The sequence below is a fragment of the Octopus bimaculoides genome, chromosome 15, assembly GCF_046866305.1.
Source record: "Octopus bimaculoides isolate indiv1 chromosome 15, ASM4686630v1, whole genome shotgun sequence".
Classification (NCBI taxonomy): Eukaryota; Metazoa; Mollusca; class Cephalopoda; order Octopoda; family Octopodidae; genus Octopus; species Octopus bimaculoides.
The window spans coordinates 50,899,649-50,921,670 of NC_142942.1; the positions used below are offsets into that span (position 1 = coordinate 50,899,649).

The 22,022-nt window shown below is 37.9% G+C and overlaps 1 protein-coding gene across 2 annotated transcripts in view; it reads right to left on the reverse strand.

The window, feature by feature from the left end:
* LOC106870817 (integrator complex subunit 14) overlaps positions 1–22,022 on the reverse strand; it is a 63,871-nt gene that overhangs the window by 22,068 nt on the left and 19,781 nt on the right. For both annotated transcript variants that reach the window (XM_089363937.1, XM_014917037.3), the window contains exons 6-7: positions 13,825–14,029; positions 6,643–6,722 (exon numbers count right to left, since the gene is read on the reverse strand). In XM_089363937.1, coding sequence (XP_089220063.1) covers positions 6,643–6,722; positions 13,825–14,029 — 285 coding nt within the window. The remainder of the gene's footprint in view (positions 1–6,642; positions 6,723–13,824; positions 14,030–22,022) is intronic.

Below are 22,022 nucleotides of genomic sequence, written 5' to 3' on the forward strand. Positions count from 1 at the left end.
AGAATGATAAAATAAATACCAGGCTTAAAAAATAAAAAGTACTGGGGTTGATTCATTTGACTAAAATTCTTCGAGGCAGTGCCCCAGCATGGCCGCAGTCAAATGACTGAAACAGGTAAAATAATATATAACCCCTGGCAAGATAAAAAGTAAAGCTGGTCTACCTCAACCAAACAAATCTATTATCAAAAGTGTTCAAGATGTTTTTAGGGGTTTGATTTAAGTGATATTTGGCTGCTATTTCTTGCATGTTGAGTGAGTGCTCATTTGGTGGGGGGGGGGGGTCATAACTTGAGCTGTTCATGAGTCATGGTTTCTCTTTGATACGCCTCACAATTACAAAACCACAAAATCCGAGAAAACTTTATAGTTGTTTTGTTGACATGGGGTGAAAACTGAGGGCAAAACTTGTTCATACTGTACCAAGGACAGCAACAACGTATGTTTTTGCACAACAAACCTAAACCACCGCCCAATTAAACACCATTACTATTATCTAGACTACGGGTTCCTTTAACAGTATTCATTTTGTTGTGAGTATTTGGACCTGGAATACAGTCTGTGTTATGATTCCTTCTCCAACAAGGAAAGAAGCCTCTACATGGCCACTTAGAGGGAGCACCATCCAAAAAAATGAAAGGAAAAAGTAACCTCATTGGGATTTGAACTCAGAATCTAAGGAGCTAGAACAAATTACTGTAAGGTATTTTCTCCTGAAGCTCTAATGATTCTACCAATCCACCGTCTTACATTGATTTGTAATAATATTCCCAATACAGTAGAACTAATGCAGTGAGCATAGACAACCTTTTTTTTGAGAAGTGGGCTACATGAGAAATAGCCCCTCATTTGGCAGGGTCCACTACAAAGTTAAAAAAAAAAAACTTCCTGAATCAATGATTCACTTTAGTTAAAATTCACGAATAAACCACATTCACCACTTTTTATCTTTCCACTTTTCCTTCATCAAATCCTCAATTCTTTTAAATGTTGAATAGATTTCTTACATGTCTAACAACTGAATCCTAAACTGTATAATTAGGTAGATGTAAAGTGGTCGTAGTGGTGATTGTTAGGGGATAGTGGTAGTGATGGAAGAAGTAGAAGTAGAAGAATGACAAATATTTTCGTTTTCTTTCTCAGATACATCAGCTGACTTAGTTCAGTCAAACCAAATAAAGTAATTCTTGAATGTGTAATTATGCCATGATAGCAAATAAAATAGGATCTGACGTTTTTTGAGAACTGTCTTTTTATCAAAGAAAGACAAACAAAACCTTTCCAGTCTCTCTCTCTCTCTCTCAGATAAAGTGATAATCCCAAAGTCTTACATTCCTTTTCTCCCTGCAACATACAAACTGATCTAAATTCCTGAGCTTTATTATGTAATTTTTGCTGATGTAAACCACCATGAGTTTACCAGTCTGTTATCTTTCTGCTGAGTAATCTGTTTGCCTTTTGGAGTGGAGTAAAATAGAAAGACTGTAGCAAGGACACCATGCCTCCTTAACTCGACTGAATTAATGGTTTTGTTATACTACTACTACTACTACTACTACTACTACTGCTACTTATTTCTTTATTGCCCACAAGGGGCTAAACATAGAGGGGACAAACAAAGGAATTAAGTCGATTACATCGATCCCAGTGCGTAACTGGTACTTAATTTATCGACCCCGAAAGGATGAAAGGCAAAGTCGACCTCGGCGGAATTTGAACTCAGAACATAACGGCAGACAAAGTACAGCTAAGCATTTCGCCCGGCGTGCTAACGATTCTGCCAGCTCGCCGCTGCTACTACTACAACAATTACTACTACTACAACAACTACTACTACTACTACAACAACTACTACTACTAGAGACCTGGCTTCAGAGAAACAGACTAAAATAAAATTATCAATATTAGAAAATCTGCCAGGGAAGCCTTCCACGTAAAGAACATATGATTAAATATAGGCTGACACAATGGAGTGAACCCAAAAAGAAATTTTGATCAATGGAAAGGTTATGTCAATGATGTTAATGGCAAGTCTTTGTCAAAAAAGGCAAAAGAGAGAATCCTGTGATATTCAAATTGAAAATTTAATTTAAAATTGAACAGGATTGTCTAATCTTTGGTTTGGTAAAGAAGTAGAAAACCTTAGACATGTCTTGTTTATCTTATTAAACCTTCTCAGTGAAATCTCTAACACACGTCCATACCAGAAATTAGAATGACTGAGGTGGTGGTGGTGATGGTACATAAAATTATTTCTGTCAAAAAATATCCATAAACAACAGCATTGTCAGCAACAGTTGCAGCTGTTGCCACAACGTGATGATGTAACCTATATTTCGTAGTTTGTGGCAATTTGTTATGATTATGTCACTGCAGACAAGTCTGACATAATCCATAATAACGGTGACATGTTATTAGAATATAAATGGTGGTGTTTCTTTTCATGTGGTCCGAGTGTGGTGCTTTCTTCTATAATTCATGTGAGCTGTAAATGTCAAAGAAATGTTGAATGCAATAATTATTAGCATTTTGGCGTGGTTCGTTCATGTTGTAATTGTTGTTCAGCTCCAGATCAGCCCTGCTTGGACAGTCCTTTGGTCTGAGACATTCTAGTCATGCCCATCTTGCACAATATCTATGACAACAATATCTAATGTACTGCTTCCTTACTTAAGACAGTAGGGTATGATCTGAAGGAAATTTGACTGCTATATCTAGCTGGTTGAGTGACCACTTAGCATCTTTGTTGGCTCACAATTAGACACATATCAATCATGATCAAGTAGACCTCTTATTAAAGACAGTCCAGCCATGACCATTCAGTGTGTTTGTACAACAGAGAGTACATTGTATGATGTGTCATTATTAATGACCTGTCAAGCATGCTCCACATCTCACCTCCCTACCCATCCCCATTGCTTCAAGGCACATATAACGTCCCCTAATTCTTTATTCTACCAGTTACAGCCATTTCCCCTACTTCCATCCATCATTCTCATTAGCATCCCTTCCCATAGGCATCCAACTATCCCCTGCTTCATAATCTCTCTCCTTTGCCATACTTCATCTTAAAACTGCTCATATCTGCTAGCATTCCCAACGCCAGCTGAGTGGACTGGAGCAATGTGAAATGAAGTGTTTTGCTCAAGGACGTAATGTGTTGCCCAGTCCAGGAATTGAAACCACAATGTCAAGATCATGAGTCCGACACCCTAACCACTAAATCACATGCCTCCACAATGCAATGGATGGACAATGTCAAGGGCTTGTTGGGCAAGAATGATGAGACAGCAGGAGAACTTGTGCTTAATTGGGAAGACTTCCATAGTAGTGTCATCAATGCACTGCAGGTGTATAATACACCACAAGTGATGCTTGTGGTGGTGGTGGTGCTAATGATGCTTGTGGTGGCAGTGGTGGTGGTGGTGGTGGTGGTGGTGCTAGTGATGCTTGTGGTGGTGATGTTGGTAACACTTGCTATTGATATGACCCAACTCCTATTAATGACGGTGGTGGGAAAAATCCAGAGTCACTTTTCACGTCATCATTACCATTATCACAAAACTCTCTCACATTAGAGAAGGACAACATTTCACACTTTGCACAAACAAAAAACCCAGTGAAACATCAAAAGTGTCTTCTACAATAACATCAGATCAACCAAAGTCTTGTGAGTACATTTGGTAGATAGAAACTGAAACAAGTCAGACATGGGCGTGTGTGTGTGTGTGTGTGTGTGTTTGTGTGTGTGTGTGTATGTGTGTGTGTGTGTGTGTGTGTTTGTGTGTGTGTGTGTGTGTGTGTGTGTGTGTGTGTGTGTGTGTGTGTGTGTGTGTGTGTGTGTGTGTGTGTGTCTCTCCTTGTCTTGACATCAAGTGATAGTTGGGAGTGTCACTCTCATACAAGCAGTCATTCTTTTTGAATATTCTGTGTGAACATATCTGGCTGTCAGGAAATATTACCTTATTTGGAAACAGGTGGGGGGGTGGCAACAGGAAAGGCATCCAGCTGTATATGCCTCATGTAAACTGTTCAATCCATGTGAGCATGGGAAACAATGATGATATTGATGATGATGATGAAATTACATCCATAATGAAAGGCCAAGTCACTGGTGATAATGATTGGTCTTGTCATGAAAGGCAAAGGAAAGAGCTCAGTGAAAATTAAATGGGGTTGTCTGGTCTTTGGTTTGGTAAGAATAAGGAAAACTCCAGACATGTTTTGGTGTTATAAAACCTCCTCGGTGAGACACCTAAGACACATATAGACCCTGGTTGAGATCCACTACTCCAGATTCACTCAGATTGAGCAGACATATAAGTAAAAGCATTCCAGCCACGATCATCCTGTATTTTAAGGGATTTTCTATGCCAACAATATCTAAAGATCCACATGGAAGAAATAAGAAAAAACACACGCAAACAAACGAAAAAGACCCATACATGCCATTCTAACTTCAGTTGACATCTGGAATGCTTTTGTTTCACTACACTAGTCACTAGTCATACACTCTTGTAATTGAGAGTGTGCAAGTTATTCTAGGAAAAGGACTTGAAAAAAAAATTACTAGATGAAGTACCTCACTTACCAAGTCCAGTATTACGCACAGAAATAAATGTGCCCTATTTATTATTCAACCAGGATGTAAATCAATTACTAAATCAAGGATGTAATTTAGTAAGTACGAATGTTTAAAATTATCATCACCATCATCGTTTAACATCTGTTTTCCATCCTGGTATGGGATGGACGGTTTGACTGAGGTCTGGAGAGCCAGTGGCTGCACCAGGTTCTAATCTGATCTGGCAATTTTTCTACAGATGGATGCCCTTCCTAATGCCAACCACTCCGAGAGTGTAGTGGGTGCTTTTATGTGCCACTGGCACAGGAGCCAGTCAGGTGGCCCTGGCATTGATCACGTTTGGATAGTGATTTTTACGTGCCACCAGCACAGGGGCCAGTCAGGGAGTACTGGCATTGATCATGTTCAGATGGTGCTTTTTATGTGCTACTGGCATGGGAGTCAGCCAGAGGGTACTGGCATTGGCCATGGCTAGACACTCGCCCATGGTGCCACGCAGTGGGACTGAACCCGGAACTATGTGGTTCATAAACAAGCTACTTACGACACAGCCACTCATACACACACTCGTGTTCATAGAACATGATCAACGTTTTATTTTACTGAACCCTCATTTGTTGTTCACAACAAGAGAATCCATTTTCGAGACCTTGACTACTGACCGAGACCTTTGGAAATGTGCTGTGCGTGAGAAGACCCGGCAAGCCAAGTAAGATCGTTGCCAGTGCCCCTGGACTGGCTCTTGTGCGGGTGGCACATGAGATGCACCATTTTGAGCGTGGCCGTTGCCAGTACCCGCCTGACTGGCTCCCGTAGGATTTTCGAGTGAGATCGTTGCCAGTGCCCCTGGACTGGCTTGTGCGGGTGGCACATAAAAGACACCATTTCGAGCGTGGCCGTTTTCGTGCAGGTGACACGTAAAACCACCCACTACACTCTCTGAGTGGTTGGTGTTAGGAAGGGCATCCAGCTGTAGAAACTCTGCCAAATTAGATTGGAGCCTGGTGTTGCCATCCGGTTTCACCAGTCCTCAGTCAAATCGTCCAACCCATGCTAGCATGGAAAGCGGACGTTAAATGATGATGATGATGATGATGATATACATATAAATATACATATACTTACATACATACACATATATATATATATATATGTATATATATATATATATATATATATATATATATATATATATATATAGATATATATATGCATGTATGTATATGTATGTATGTGTGTGTGTGTGTGTATGTATATATATATATATATATCATCATCATCATCATCATCGTTTAACGTCCACGTTCCATGCTAGCATGGGTTGGACGATTTGACTGAGGACTGGTGAAACCGGATGGCAACACCAGGCTCCAATCTAATTTGGCAGAGTTTCTACAGCTGGATGCCCTTCCTAACGCCAACCACTCAGAGAGTGTAGTGGGTGCTTTTACGTGTCACCCGCACGAAAACGGCCACGCTCGAAATGGTGTCTTTTATGTGCCACCCGCACAAGAGCCAGTCCAGGGGCACTGGCAACGATCTCACTCGAAAATCCTACGGGAGCCAGTCAGGCGGTACTGGCAATGGCCACGCTCAAAATGGTGCATCTCATGTTGTTCACAACAAGAGAATCCATTTTCGAGACCTTGACTACTGACCGATAAGAAGTCAGAATAAAAATATGTAATTAATCAGAAAAGCAGGAAACTCAGGAAAGTGATTCATAGTAATTCTTCACAGATAAGAACTGAGCACCAAACACCAGCCCCAGAAACAGCTGTAAAGGATTACCCCTATTCATTGTTCTCTCATTTGTGAGGTTCAAGTATGAACTCTATGAACTCAATGAAGAATGGCTTTGCAGGACTAGTCAGCCCAAGGCTATTATAGAAGATACAGATATTTGCTCAAAACGCCATATAGTTGCTTCTGCTAAATATTAATAATAATATACAAATACTCATATTTTGAGCTCTGTTTTTTCTGTTTGCACCACCATATCTATATATACAAATAAATATAAATTCCTTTATGACTATGTATGCATGCCAACTTACCAGGTTCAAACAATGACAACATCAGATTTGACTTTTTCTTGCTGTCTGCCCAAGAATATAACATTCCATACCAGTTTTCCCTGAGACATGAAAGAAGAAAAATCAAGAAACAGTAAAAATACAATGGAAAATGGAATAAACCATAAGGAAAACTCTAGTAAACATGCTTGGCTCAATGTTAGTCTTATTCTGATACATACATATATATATTATTTGATAAACACAATATATGATCTTATGTGTTACTATTAGTTTCATGTGCTGAGAACATGCCAGAAAGTATTTTTTGTTTTACCAGTTTCCGCACAAAGCTGTCACCATATTGGGGTACTGCCGGTTTGCTACACTGTTATTATTGAGAGCCTCCTCTGATATGTGGCATTTGGTGAATAAGGGAGTTTGATGTCACTACCCTTATTTGCTCCTCCTGTCGTGAGGCAGGTTCATCTGGGACTCTCGACAGGTAGAGATCCAGTTTTGATTTGAAAACACATACATCCAAACCCTAAAACCTTCTATAGATATGCAAAAGAATCTGCTTCAGTATGGTACAAAACAGTGCCACTACTTGAAGAAAATGGCTCACCGATTGCATACCCCCAGACGATCAGTGAAATACTGAACGTGCAATACAAGATTACTTTCACCCCCCCCCCCACTTTCCGAGGACACTTGCAAGTTGTTATGCCTGATGAGTTCTTTGGCTCCACAGATCTACACAACAAAATGGCAATTATTGACAGCATCAACATAGAGGAAACTGATGTGATATCATCCATTGATGAGATGAGCACAAACTCATCAACAAGCCCTGATGGATTCCTAGAAATCCTCCTAAAGAAATTCAAAGGGGCTCTAGCCAGACCACTTCAGATTCTCTTCCAGAGCTTCCTCACAATAGGGAGACTTGCCAAAAAAGTTAAAGGAAGGCATTATATGCCCTATCCAAAAGGGAGGTAGCAGAGCAGATGCTAAGAATTATAGACCTGTCTCTCTAACTTCTCATGTCAGCAAAGTCATGGAGCGCATTGTCAGGAAGAAACTAATTGCATTCCTTGAAGATAATGACAGCTTTTTAATATTCTCCCAAAGAGCCTGGGGAACCTGTACAAAGTAGATGTAGGCGTTTTTAAATCAAGGCTGGACCTCTTTCTGCTGAGAGTCCCAAATGAATCTACCTCATGGCATGAGGTGCAAATGAGGGTAGCTGCATCAAACTCCGTTCTTCACCAAGTGCCACATATTAGAGAAGGATCTCAGTAAAAATAGGGTAGCAAAACAGCAGTGCTCCAGCATGGCCACAGCTCTGAGCTGAAACTACAAAAAAAAAATGTATATATGTGCATATTTATATATGTGTCTGTGTATGTGTGTGTATATATATATATATATATATATATATATATAGATAGTCAAACTGTGCAACCCATGCCAGCATGTTAATCGATTATATATATATATATATATATATATATATATATATATATATATATATATATAAATCGGACTGGAGCCTGGTGTTGCCATCCGGCTTCACCAGTCCTCAGTCAAATCGTCCAACCCATGCTAGCATGGAAAGCGGACGTTAAACGATGATGATGATGATGATGATACATATACATATATAAATACATAACGCAAACATACACGTAGTATAGTATAAACAGTGATGTCATCCTCTGGTGTGTTATGTTATGATTATGTAAGTGAAGGAATGAATGAAATGTTTTGCTTAATAAAAAACAAATGCAACTTCAACCATTATGAAAAAGCATCCAGCTGTGGAAACAATGCCAAAATTAAATGTGCAAGTGAAACACAGGTCACTGACCTGTTTAAGAGAAGAGCAAGTCGAAACAACAACTTATTCCATGCTGACCTGTCCAACACACACACACACAAATCTTATCTTTTATCTGTTACTTGCACCATGTTCCACATTACGTTCTTTATTTCGCCTTCAGCTCTTCAGCTATGTTGCCTCCGAGAATCCTTCTAACGTGATGAAATTAATGGAAGTTTATGCGCCAATGTGGTTCACAATTAAATGCAACTCTTCCTTGAAAAATGGGGCTCAAAATGTGTTTGAGATGATTGAGTCTTTGAGAGAAATGGATCAAGCAGTACAAGACATTGTACTTCCAGTTATACAATGGAATGCTTGCTTCGCGCACCCAGAAAATATTTTACTGGCCATGATAAACGATGAATGGAACAACATTGAAGAACTAACATGGAGGCACATAAAGCAGGCTTGAACACAGCATAAAGGGAAATCTGTGTGACCTTTCAAAATTCCTACCCTAAACTCTGCTGTCTCAAACGATATGGACATAATTAATTGGCAGGACATTAGTGTTACTCAACCATCTCTAACAAAGGTATTTTCCAATGAAGAAATTGATACCTTCATTCAACAGTGGCATTTGATGCAACTGGGAAAATTATCATGCCACACCCAAGTGGTGGAGAGATGTGTAAAACTTGTGATAGAAGCATTGTCTAATGTTTGTAGTGAGAACAGTCAAGATGGTTTCATTAGGAGTCGAATCAAATCAAGAGAAAAAATTCCAGTTTTCAAGACAAAAAACGACTTCAAACTGAAAGGTAATACAGCAATAATCAATTAGAATTGTTTAGTTGTAGCTATTTTGAACATAATAAACAATTAGCATTATGTTATTTTAGGAATTTCCAAAACAACAAATTTTTAACTATTCCATTCTTTATTTGAGAGTGAGATGTTAATTCTTGTCTATGAAAACTGCATATCAAGTTTATTAATTCATTGTGAGTTATTTAAATTCTTGTTGAGTTTATTAATTCCTCGTGAGTTGTTCCTATCCTAGTCGAGTTTATTAATTCCTTGTTGCCACTGTTATATCCTTAAAATGCTGGATTGCTATAACATCATTTCGGTATACAGCATACTTAGTAAAACCAGTAAAGACACGATTATCTCTGATTGTCTAACACATACTCTCATAGCTCTCATCCTTCTCTTTACTTATAGTGACTAGGTAATTCTATTTATCTCATAGGAAGGGTGTATGATTATTATTAATTCTCTACAAACAGTAGTACAAAAAAAAAAAGAAGAAGAATTGGATTAAATTGGTCCGTAAGGAAGGAAGTGGGTGAGTGTCTGAATTTCATAAATTTCTAAAATTACTTTCATAAAAAGCACTCCCACCACATTATCTGCAAGGGTGTGGACATCCAACTTCCGTGGGAGTACGATTCTGCCAAGGCACTCTTTTGTAAAAAATTACCCAGCAACTAAGAAGATCTGAAGAAGGGATTGTATTCCGAAATATCATTGGACTATAGATAACTAAATTACAACAAGTACATAGTCCATTTTTTGTATATATAGTGCATTGTTGTACCATTCAAAAAACTTTTTATTCTTTACAAATATATATATATATATATATATGCATACACACACACAAAACATGAGAAAACGTGGCATGAACTTATGTATTGCTTCATTCAATGTGACATTTTATGGTTTATATATGTGAATAACCCAACAAAATAGATTATTAACAATATGTAAGGAAATGCACTCTCATGAAACATTGGAAATAAAGACATAAATGCTCTGCCTAAAATTCATTGAACTACTGTGAGAATTGCAGGTTTCCTTTCTTCCCTGGCCATGTTTCCTATAATAGCTTTTTCAAAATATATGTACAGAAATTACATAAGTGGTCTCATGAAAATGGGAAAAGTGTGGGATACTTCCAGATAAAAAAAAAAGAAAATTATAAATTTACAGAACATCTCTCTCTCTCTCTCTCTCTCTCTCTCTCTCTCTATATATATATATATATATATATATATATATATATATATATATATATATATATATATATATATATATATATATATATATATATATCATCATCATCGTCGTCGTTTAACGTCCGCTTTCCATGCTAGCATGGGTTGGACGATTTGACTGAGGACTGGTGAAACCAGATGGCTACACCAGGCTCCAATCTGATTTGGCAGAGTTTCTACGGCTGGATGCCCTTCCTAACGCCATATATATATATATGTATATAAATATATAGACACACACACATATATGTATGTATATACCTCATGGAGCTTTAGGTGTTTTCGCTCAATAAACACTCACAACGCCCGGTCCGGGAATCGAAACCGCGATCCTATGACCGCAAGTCCGCTGCCCTAACCACTGGGCCATTGCGCCTCCATGTATAAACACGTACACACACACACATGCAGACACATAAATCAACTGCTGAAAACACTTTGTTGCAGCTTACCTGGAGGATTGTGGAGGTGTGGTGATAGCCATACATGTAATAGCTGTAGTGACATTAAAGCAGACTTCACACAAACATCTTCTGTCATACACACACACACACGGTCCATGGCATGTTCAGACTACTGTTGTGTATCCCATACGACATGATCAGACAAAGCCACTAAGATACGATATTTATATCCATTCCAACGATAGCAAAAGGGTTTAAGCTTTAAGACTAAATCAATAATTTAATCCTTCAGCGTTTCAACTCTCATATCTTGCCACCAAAATAAAATACCTGTTATGTGTGCAAACTGGCCTCTAGAACCTACCCAGGTATGTTTGACTTAATCTTTCATACTTTTTGGTGGGGGGGTAGCCGTAGGGTCAAAGTAATCAACTTGCCCTCCACCAACATAGCGGGCCTTATGCCTAAATTCAAAACCAACGCTAGTATTCAGATTATTCTCCCGAATCTAATGTTTATTTATTCACATTATTTTGAATTTGTCATCCATTATCTTCTAGCTTTGATATTTTGATGACATGATTGTTTATTTTAAGAATGACATTATAGGATAAGCGTGAGAGGCCGGATCTGGTCAGTTTAAGCATAAAACAGATAGAATATTTGAGCCTGACATGGTCAGTTTAAATATTAAAGGATTAATGAGTTAAGTAAAATAAAAGATACCCTCCCCCACTTTTTTTTTTAGTACAGATGAGCCTCCTACCTAAAGGTTCTAATGTATTTGCAGTCTGCTCCAATACTGGAAAGGTTCCTTGCCACTAGCCAAGAAATTGCAGCCAAATATCCCTCACTATCTTTAAAAGGAGAAATACATCAAATAAAGTAATCCTATGTACACTCAGCCTGAATAAAATCTAAAAACAAACAGGATGGTCACAGCTGGAATGCCTTTCAAATTGCACTCAATACAAGTCAATAAAACACTGTACGACAGTCGGTGTCATATGGAACTGAAGAGAAAGAAACATGACATGGCAACTTGTCATGTGATTTTAGTCAGCTGGTCATGTGATTTTAGTCAGCTGGTCATGTGATTTTAGTCAGCTGGTCATGTGATTTTAGTCAGCTGGTCATGTGATTTTAGTCAGCCGTCTCAGAGTTATATGTCTGCTCAAGATTTTATTGATGTTGAGCACCAGGCACATCCTGATTGACCAGATTTATGATGAAAGGCATTCTAGCCATGACCCTCCAACCTTTTCTGATATAGTTTATCTCAGGTTATGTTATTTAATATGGTCTTCATTTTTTTTCTTTAACATTTAAACCAGCCGCAACAGGTCCAAATATTCTACCTGTTTTATATTCATTCAAAACAAACCAGATCTAGCCTCTTACACTTACCCACCAATGTCATTGTAAAAGTAAATAATCATATCAACAAAATCTAGAAAGTTACCCTCGAAAGCACAAGTCCAGGTAAGGTTGTTTATGAAAGACTAGCAGTTGTCCATGTATACCAGCCTCCGTTCTCCATGTCACTGATGTTATTCAAGGGAAAGGCAAAGGCTGATGCCGCTTGACACCAGTGACACTGCAACTCATTTCTACGGTGGAGTGAACTGGAACAATCTGAAATTAAGTGTCTTGCTCAAGAACACAACACACAACCTGGTCCAGAAATCGAACTCAATACCTCATGTTTGTGAGCCTGATGTTCTAACCACCCAGTCATGCACCTTCACAAGCTACAAGGTAATGCACAATTAATTCCAAAACAATGTAAATAAAAAAGCAAAACACGCTCTTGCAGCCAGCAGGATGTGATTTGAGATTTGTTTATTATTTCTAGCAAGTCAAGTCACCATATAAATCAAACATGAGTAAGTGTTTTCCTAGCAGCAGACCTTGTGATATATCATAAGTCATAAATCAAGTCATCTCTAAAGCAATAAACATCATATGTTGTACACTATGACTTACATTAAATAAATCATTAAAATTTATTAGTATGACCTACAAATTATATTTAGAAAGTTTTGGCAAAATTTGTTGTTCATCATCATCATCGTTGATGTCCTCATCAGATCATTTTTATGTTCATTTTTTTTGCATGCAGGAATGAATTTGACAAGACTTTTTGGGGCAGTATTCTAAGGCAGGACACCCTTCTGTTACCAACCATTTACCTGTTTTTCACTGGTCTTCAACATATTGAAATTAAGCTAGGGGACATACGGCTTATTGGACGAGAAAAACTAATATCACTATTTTGCTCAAACAGTAGTTACGCGAAAACACATGGAAAGAAACACACATACATCTTCACACACAAACAGACCAGCTTCTATACTGCTTCCATCAGCCAAATTTTGCTCACAAAGCTTTGGTCAGCTCAGTTATAGTAGAAGAATATTTACCTGTGGCCGCTGCTACTGTTGCATACCTGGCACCTGCGCCGGTGGCATGTAAAAAGTACCCTTCAAACTTTAGGCATCATGGAGGCAGTGACAAGAGAGACTGTAGTCATGGCTGATGCTGGTGTTTCTTGACAGACACCTGTGCTGGTGGTACATAAAAAGCACCTACTCTCGGAGTGGTTGGCGTTAGGAAGGGCATCCAGCTGTAGAAACTCTGCCAGATCAGATTGGAGCCTGGTGTAGCCTTCTGGCTTGCCAGTCCTCAGTCAAATCGTCCAACTCATGCTAGCATGGAAAGTGGACGTTAAACGATGATGATGATGAAACTTTGAATTTAGTTCATGGACCTCCAGTACTACCTTTGCGGACCACCAGGAGTCTACAGACTACCAGGGATCTGCGGTCCATAGATTGGGAACTACTGCACTAAGCTATGCACCTTCACACCTGCATCCACAAGCTGTAATAATAGTAATGATAGTTTTGAGAAAATAAGAAGAACTCACCCTACTTCAGTAAGGGCAACCATGCCTTCCACTTTCAAACTTCCATGTAGTAAGACACTAAAAGACGGTGCTTTGCCTCCTTCTGCAGCAGCTGCAGCTGCTGCCGCTGCCGCTGCAGCTTTCCCTGCCTCGTCTGTGGTTGATGAAACAACATCTTCATCTCCGTCTTTGGATTCTTTGTTGTTGTTAGTTTCACCATTTGATTCTGAAATAAGTATAAAATTTCACAGCAAAAGGAAAAAAATCCGAACATTTTTATAATTTGAACATCAATTTATGTCAATAATGCTGCACTGGTATGAGTATTAAAATCTTTTTGAAAACTAATGTTATCTGTCACTTGTACCAACAGTGGTTCATCGCAAACTTCACACAACTGCCATATACACTGTCAGTGGCACATTTTCATAATTTGAGAAAATGTTTCATTCTGCATATTTGACATGGTTTTGAGGATATTTAAATAATGCAAGTGCTAATATGAAAGACTGATTATGAAATATTGTAAAAATGCAAAAAAATTACATTCCTTTGTAATTAATCTGTATGCATTGTGACTGGAAATACATGGCCTCACCAGTGAGTTCCAGTAACAGGCTGAGGCAGTTAACATGTTAAAATGTGAGGTAAAGATAGTTTGCCAACATAACATGGCAGTCCTGGTTTAGGACGAATGTCATTAGTTTCACCATGTTATGTTGGCAAACAATCTTTAATACAAAGTACTGTTGCTGAATATCTCTTGTTGTGAGATTTTAAAATAGTAATTTTTTAATTTAAAATGTGCTTAGCTAACGAATATCTGAAAAAATTCAGAACTTTATCAAGCCTATCAAAAGGCCTTTGACCTCAACATGGCCTTTGGCCCTGCAAAATATTGTCGGATGAATGCCACTGGCATTTATTTTATTGCCCTATCACCCAGCCATAGAAGAAAAACAAAGCAGATTTCTGAAGAGATTGATAAAAGAATTCTTTTCTAGGCATCATCATATCTGCAGTAGAAAATATTTACGAGTTAAAAAATCAATAAGGCTGAAAGGTGGCACAATCTGGAATCAAACTTAGTCATTGAGAACAATGTCATTATCTTCCAGGACAAATCTATTCATATAGATAAAGTGATAAAAATTAACAAGCCTGAGATCATTTTTAAGAGGCACATATCTATCTGTGTGGCCATATTGTCTGAAAGAAATACCTCCATGAAAGTACAAATATGTGAAGAGTGAAATCGAAAGGATTGGGAGTGTAGCAACCAAAACAGGCCATGTCAGATACTTCTAAAGAACTCATATCACCATTCTTCTTTTGTGTGTCACTTGAAAAAAACTTTTGAAATTAAGGTATTACATGGATTTAAGTCATTGAAAAGAAAACTGTTGCCAGAGTTCTGAGTAAATAAGTTCTGCCGACACAATCTTGAATAGGGTGTGAGAAACATGTCTTGACGAGATTAGGAAAGAATGTGTCAACAAAAAATAAAAGAATGACAAAACTCAGAGTTAATCCGTCCACTAAAAATAGAGTATTTAGTTGTGAATGCCAATAGAAGGGGAGTTACATGTAAACTAAGTTCATAACTCACTTCTCAGGCTTTTTTCGATGAACTCATTCCAATTGATAAAAAGTTGATGAGGGACCAACTTTAGGGTAGCTTTGAATTCTAGAAATATCAACCAAACTCACTTCATGTAACACTGAGGAGAAGGACATAAAGGAAGAAGACAGGACACCAACAGACTAGAGCAGTGTTTCTCAACCTCTTTACTCTTGCATAACCCTTAAAATAAATTACACGTCTCAAGGAACCCCTGTACAGAAGCTTGTGGCCCTTCAATACTAGCCTCATCCAAATTTACTGAATGTTTTCGCTTCAAAAACCACCACATTGGGTTATTAGGTGTAAAAATAAAGAAAAAAAATACAGGGTGTCCATAAATTACAGACATCACTAAATATATCCTCAATGGTTGTTATATTCTTTTGATAACATAATAGGCTAGATAGGATGATGTCTATATTACAATAACCAATAATATGTTATACATGTATAATATTACAATCATGAAATTAGCATTAGCTTATCTCACTCTTTCTCGCGGAACCCCTAGGAACCTTTTGAGGAACCCCAGCTGAGAAACGCTGGACTAGAGGCTGGAGCGTGTCCAAAGAAAGAAGATAGGATATCTATTGACTAGTGGCTGGCGTATGTCCAAAGGAAGCAGACACGACACCAATGGGCTAGAGGCTGGAACATGTCCATTAGTGATTGAGTGTGAACAGATTAGAGAGGTTATCAAAGATAGAAATGTATATATATATATATATATATATATATACACACACACACACACATATATATATAGCGTTTAACTCTATTACTTGCATTTTTTTGCTCACAATGAGGAGGAGAGTCAACAAGATTATATAATGTTTCAACAAATAGTTACACAATCCTGGCAGAAATTTGATAAGGTGTGTGTATGTTTTATAACGCATAAGATACCAATTGTTTCCTACATTTTACGAATGCGATAACATGACTCATATTTTGCCCACTAGCCTATCCTGTGGATTGATGCCCCTACATCATACTGTAATAGATATGAGTGGAGTGTGGGTTCTACTACTCAGCCTGAAATTGGTTACATGTCAAGTTTCACAGTACAAATATATTCTCTCTCTTTCTCTTCCTATGTATGTATGTATGTGTGCGTGTGAATATATATATATATATATATATATATATATATATACATATATATATGCATGTATATGTATACACAAACACACACATCGTCATCATCATCGTTTAATGTCCGTTGTCCATGCTGGCATGGTTTCTATGGCTGCATGCCCTTCCTAACGCCAGCCACTTTACAAAGTGTGCTGGGTATTTTCATGTGGCACCACATGGGCACTTTTACATGGCACTGCCACAAGTGCTTTCACCACCAGAGGGACTGGTCTTGACACTTCTGCTGTGGAGTACGGGTCTTCTTGAGTACAGCAAGGTGCCAAACATCTCGGTCCTTTGTCATCTCGCCTACCTGACCACAGCTGTCTTAACCCACCGAGTCACTGTGGTCAGACCTCCAAGCCTAAAGTGTGGGGTCAGATTGCATGGCTCTCACTTTAAAACTAAGCACAGGCAGGGAGAAAACCCATGCAGTGATGGAGAAGCATTGAAAGTGACAGGTACTGGATGGTACTGGCAGTCACAGGCTCAACTCTACATGTAGGCAGTCTCTGTCTTCCTCATAACATTCAGAAATAGAAAGAAAAAAACTGCCGTCAAACAGTTACTCGACCCAGATTAGAAGTTCAGGTTTATACCTGTAATTATTGGGGCACTGGGATATGCAACAAACTGTCTAAGCACCAATCTTGAGAAATTAGGCTTCTCAAAACTAGAAAGAAGAAAGCTGATTCCAAGACTACAAATCCAAGCCACCACTGGAACTGTAAAAATTAGTAAAACTTTCCAAAGGTTTACCATTTAAGTATATCTGTACATATCTAAACATGCAACTATACACAAGAGAATACAAACATAAAACAAAACACACAAATCTGACTCCAAACACTGCAAACACACACACCTACTAAAATACCCTGCTGATGTTGATGACATTCCAATGAAAGAGCTTTAGATCTAGGTTAGAAACTGGCTCTTTCTCTATTGGCAAGAAATCTTGAAATAAAACTGAACAATGAAACACACACACACATACATTAATAAAAGAAAAATAAATAAATTCTTAGGTTGTTATTTTTCTCATTTATAAACATTCCCGTGAACCTGGTTTCTTATAACTATTTTGGTGAACCTGGAATCGCATGGGCGGAACATGTGTATCTGTTTCTGAAACAGGTTAGATTAAACTTAAAAGTTTAAGGCTAGGCAGGTTAGTAGGTACTCAGTATTGTTAGAATATATTATCACAATGAATCATACTTAAATTTATTTTTCAACAGATAATAGCTAATCTGAAAAGTACCTAGTAACAGATAAAATTATACACAAATACGCACACAAATGCCAAATACACCCACACATGTACACAAACTATATCACACCATTGTGACATTTTTCAGGCAGAATTTGGTTGAAGCCATCTTTATACATACTATATACTTCCATTTTTCAGACAGGTTTAGCTGCTGTTTCTAGCAGGTTGGGTGACTGTGTAGAACAGCGTTTCTCAAATGGAGTCCATATAAGATTTTGTAGTTAAAATTGGTTATACATCAACAACACTTTTAACAATTTTTAACAATTTGTTTTCATACAATTCCTAAATAATATTAAACTATAAAAATATAATAGGATTTTTTAAACATCAAATGGCTATGAAGGTTCATCTAAGTAAAATAAGAATCAATGGGGTCCTCAAGGCAAAAAATGGCTGAGAAACACTGGTGTAGATCTCTCCTCAGATTAGTAGAGTAGATTTTGGCTATGAAACATAATACTATTATCTCTCAGATCCATTTCTTGTAGCTACCACTATGAGCTGTATTAAATACCATCAAATAAGCTTGTACATTGTTTTATAACACACACACACACACACACACACACACACATTTGTGCCACAATGTCTGTTTTGGCATGGTTTCTATGGCTGGATGTCCTTCCTAGTGCTAATCCCTTTACAATGTGTACTGGGTGTTTTCTTTGTGACCCCCAACACTAGTGAGGTTTCCATGCAAGAGTAAAGCTCTTTTCGACTGAGTGGGGCTACAGTAGAGAGGGAAGCGACTTGAAACCTTGCTAGATCAGATTGGAGCCTGGTGCAGCCTCCTGGCTTGCCAGTCCCTAGTCAAACCGTCCAACCCATGCCAGCATGGAAAACGGACGTTAAACAACAGGTTTCTTGCTGCAGAGGAGGTACATGACTACTCACATTATAGAAGAGAGGATAGGATTGACCAAGGTAGAGCTGGAAGGTTATAGAAATAGTGATGAAATTCTGTATTGAATACCCCACCCAAACACAAATCAGTGTAAGAAAAGAACGTTTGTGTTGTGTGTGTGTGAATGTGTGTGGCTGAGTGAAAATAAATTACTTCACAATGTGTTTGAGTAGACATATAAAGTAGATCGTGAAAGAGTTTGAAAAACATTATCATGAGATGAAAGTAGAGTTTTACTTGAACAAAATGGATCTAGGATGTGAAAGAAATAGTGACCGAGCCAAATAAGTATGAGAAAATATTTCAATAAAGTGATGTAATATTTCATCATCAACATTTCAACACCCAATTCTCCATGCTTGCATGGTCAGATGGAATTTGTTGAGGCATATTCTCTATGGCTAGATGCTCTTCCTCTTGCCAACCTTCAACTACTTCCAAGTAAGGTAGTATTATTTCTCCCATGGTCAGACATGCTTTTCACAGAAGATCGGAAACAAAAGACACTGCCATATGACAGGGACACTCATTTACAACTATCACGAGATATCAAGATAACAAGGTACCAACTAACACAAGCACACACACAAAGAAGCTTGTCTAATGTATGTATGTATGTATGTATGTATGTATGTATGTATGTATCTATCTGTCTGTCTGTCTGTCTGTCTGTCTGTCTGTCTGTCTGTCTGTCTGTCTGTCTGTCTGTCTGTCTATCTATCTATCTATCTATTCATATATATATATATATATATATATATATATATATATATATATATATAATTTTTCAAAGTAAACTATGTAATCGTTACCAATATAGCAGGAAATTTCACCGCAAAAAAATCTAAATTAGACCCCTCAGGGATCGTTCTCCTTGTTTATATATCCAAAGTTTTAAATTTTTTAATTTAAGAGAGAGATTTGACGCTAATATCCATATGGATATTCGCGTCAAATCTCTTTCTTAAATGTAAAAATTTTAAACTTTGGATATATATATGTATATATATATATATATATATATATATATATATATATATATATATATCCTTTAAATTCATTTATGAGGAACATTTTGAATATGCAAATAAAACTGCTATTCTATTATGCTGGTTACAACCTAAGGATGCCAACAGGTAATACTGGTTCTTTTGGGTCCCACCGAACTATGTAGGATGAGTATAGTAATAAATTTCACCCGAAGAAATGAATGCAAGAACATGACATAACTGTTTCGCTCCGAGCATGTAATGTTTGGTCAACCCATTTATTAAACATAATGCCACAAATGGACGAACAGACAAACAAAAGAAAGAAAAGAAGGAAGGAGGAAGAAAGAAAAATAAATACCCACCTACCTACCCAATATACTATGTTAGTTTAAACACTTGTTAGACATGTCCAACCTAATGACACACCACCACATCAACAACCATGGTGATGATAATGATGATGATGATGACAATGGAAATTAAGTTTGCCTTTCGTCTTTTTGTGAGTCAATAAAATAACATACCAGTCATGTACTAGTGTTGACTAACTTGACTAACACCCTCCTCTCAAAATTCAAGGAGCTGTGCCTATGGCAGGAACAAATATTATGGCGAGATGGTAGAATTGTTAGCACGTTGGGCAAAATGCTAAGCAGCTTTTGTCCATCTTTACATTCTGAGTTCAAATTCCACCAAGGTCGATTTTGCCTTTCATCCTTTTGGGGGTCAGTAAAATAAGCACTAGTTATGCACCGGGGTCAATGAAATCGACTTACTCCTCCCCGTAAGATTGCTGGCCTTGTGCCAAAATTTGAAACCGTTATTGTCACTGCTATTACTACCACTAATATCACCGACACCACTACTAACATTTTCATAACCAACTTCAAAGGTATTTCTAACACCTCCAACCACCATTTAACAACAACAACAACAACAGCAGCAGCAACAACAACAACAGCAGCAGCAGCAACAACAACAGCAGCAGCAGCAGCAACAACAACAACAGCAGCAGCAGTAGCAGCAGCATTGTTATTATTGCTGACAACAACAAAGATAATCTTATTTTCGTCAATATTATCATTATGGCTTTGACAACAATGATATTTATTATCATTATTATTGGCTCAAATAAAGATTGCAAAAGGTTATGGATACACCAAGAAAGCACCATGTGTTTTTTAAACATGTGTTGTAGATTGTTGTTATTGCCGTTCTTATTTTAGATCTGTTCTTTTCTTTCTCCCCATGGCAGCATCAAGTAAAAAGCACCTGTATTGATGTCACATTAAGACCGCCCCTGCTGATGCTATGTTAAGTGCACCTATGCTGGTGTCACATAAAAAGCACCCATGCCAGCACCGAATATATAGCACCTGTGCCAGCATCATTTAAAAAGTACCCATGCTGGCACTATATAAAATAGCACCTGTGCTGGCACTATATAAAATAGCACCTGTGCTGGCACAATGTAAAGAGCAATGTGCTGGCACCATGTAAAAGGCACCTGTGTTTGTGCCATGTAAAAAAACACCTGTGCTAGCGTCACATAAAAAGTACCCATGCTGGCACTATATAAAAGGCATCCACTACACACTGTGAAGTGGCTGGTGTTAGGAAGGGTATATATTCTGGTTAAATTTACAATTCAAGTATTGGATAAAGTCTTTATAGGAATTTATCAAGGAGTTAGCGTGAAAAAACCTCATAAGGGAAAAATCCATCAATTATTCCCTATAAATATATTTATTTATATTAAGGGCTTACTATACATAAATGCCTCACGCTAGGAGGGACTCTAAAAGTCAAACTACCACTTCATGCTAATTACTTGATAAATTCTTATAAAAACTTTATCCTATACTTGAATTTATATATATATATATATATATATATATATATATTGAACCCACCACCATTCTTCCCAGCATCCCTCTATCTTCCCCAACTCCAGACTCATTGGTATCACCCTACCCAATTTTTATATTTGCAGACTGCTTCCCCATCCCTTCATCCCATACAATCTTGCACTCCCCACCAACCTACCTCACTTCTATTCACTTTATGCTTTGAGGGGGCCACCTGGGTACCTCATCTTCCTTATCTATCTTTTCTCAGCCCCTACTGACCATTCTCTCCCTCCCCAACTAATTGTGAAGATCTTCTACAAGAATACGTCCTACCCCCCACCCCAGCCTCTCACACACTTCCATCTCTCATCTCCTAGCTTAAGGTTAACCATCCGCATCCTCAGGTTTCCCATCTTCATTGTACATCCTATTA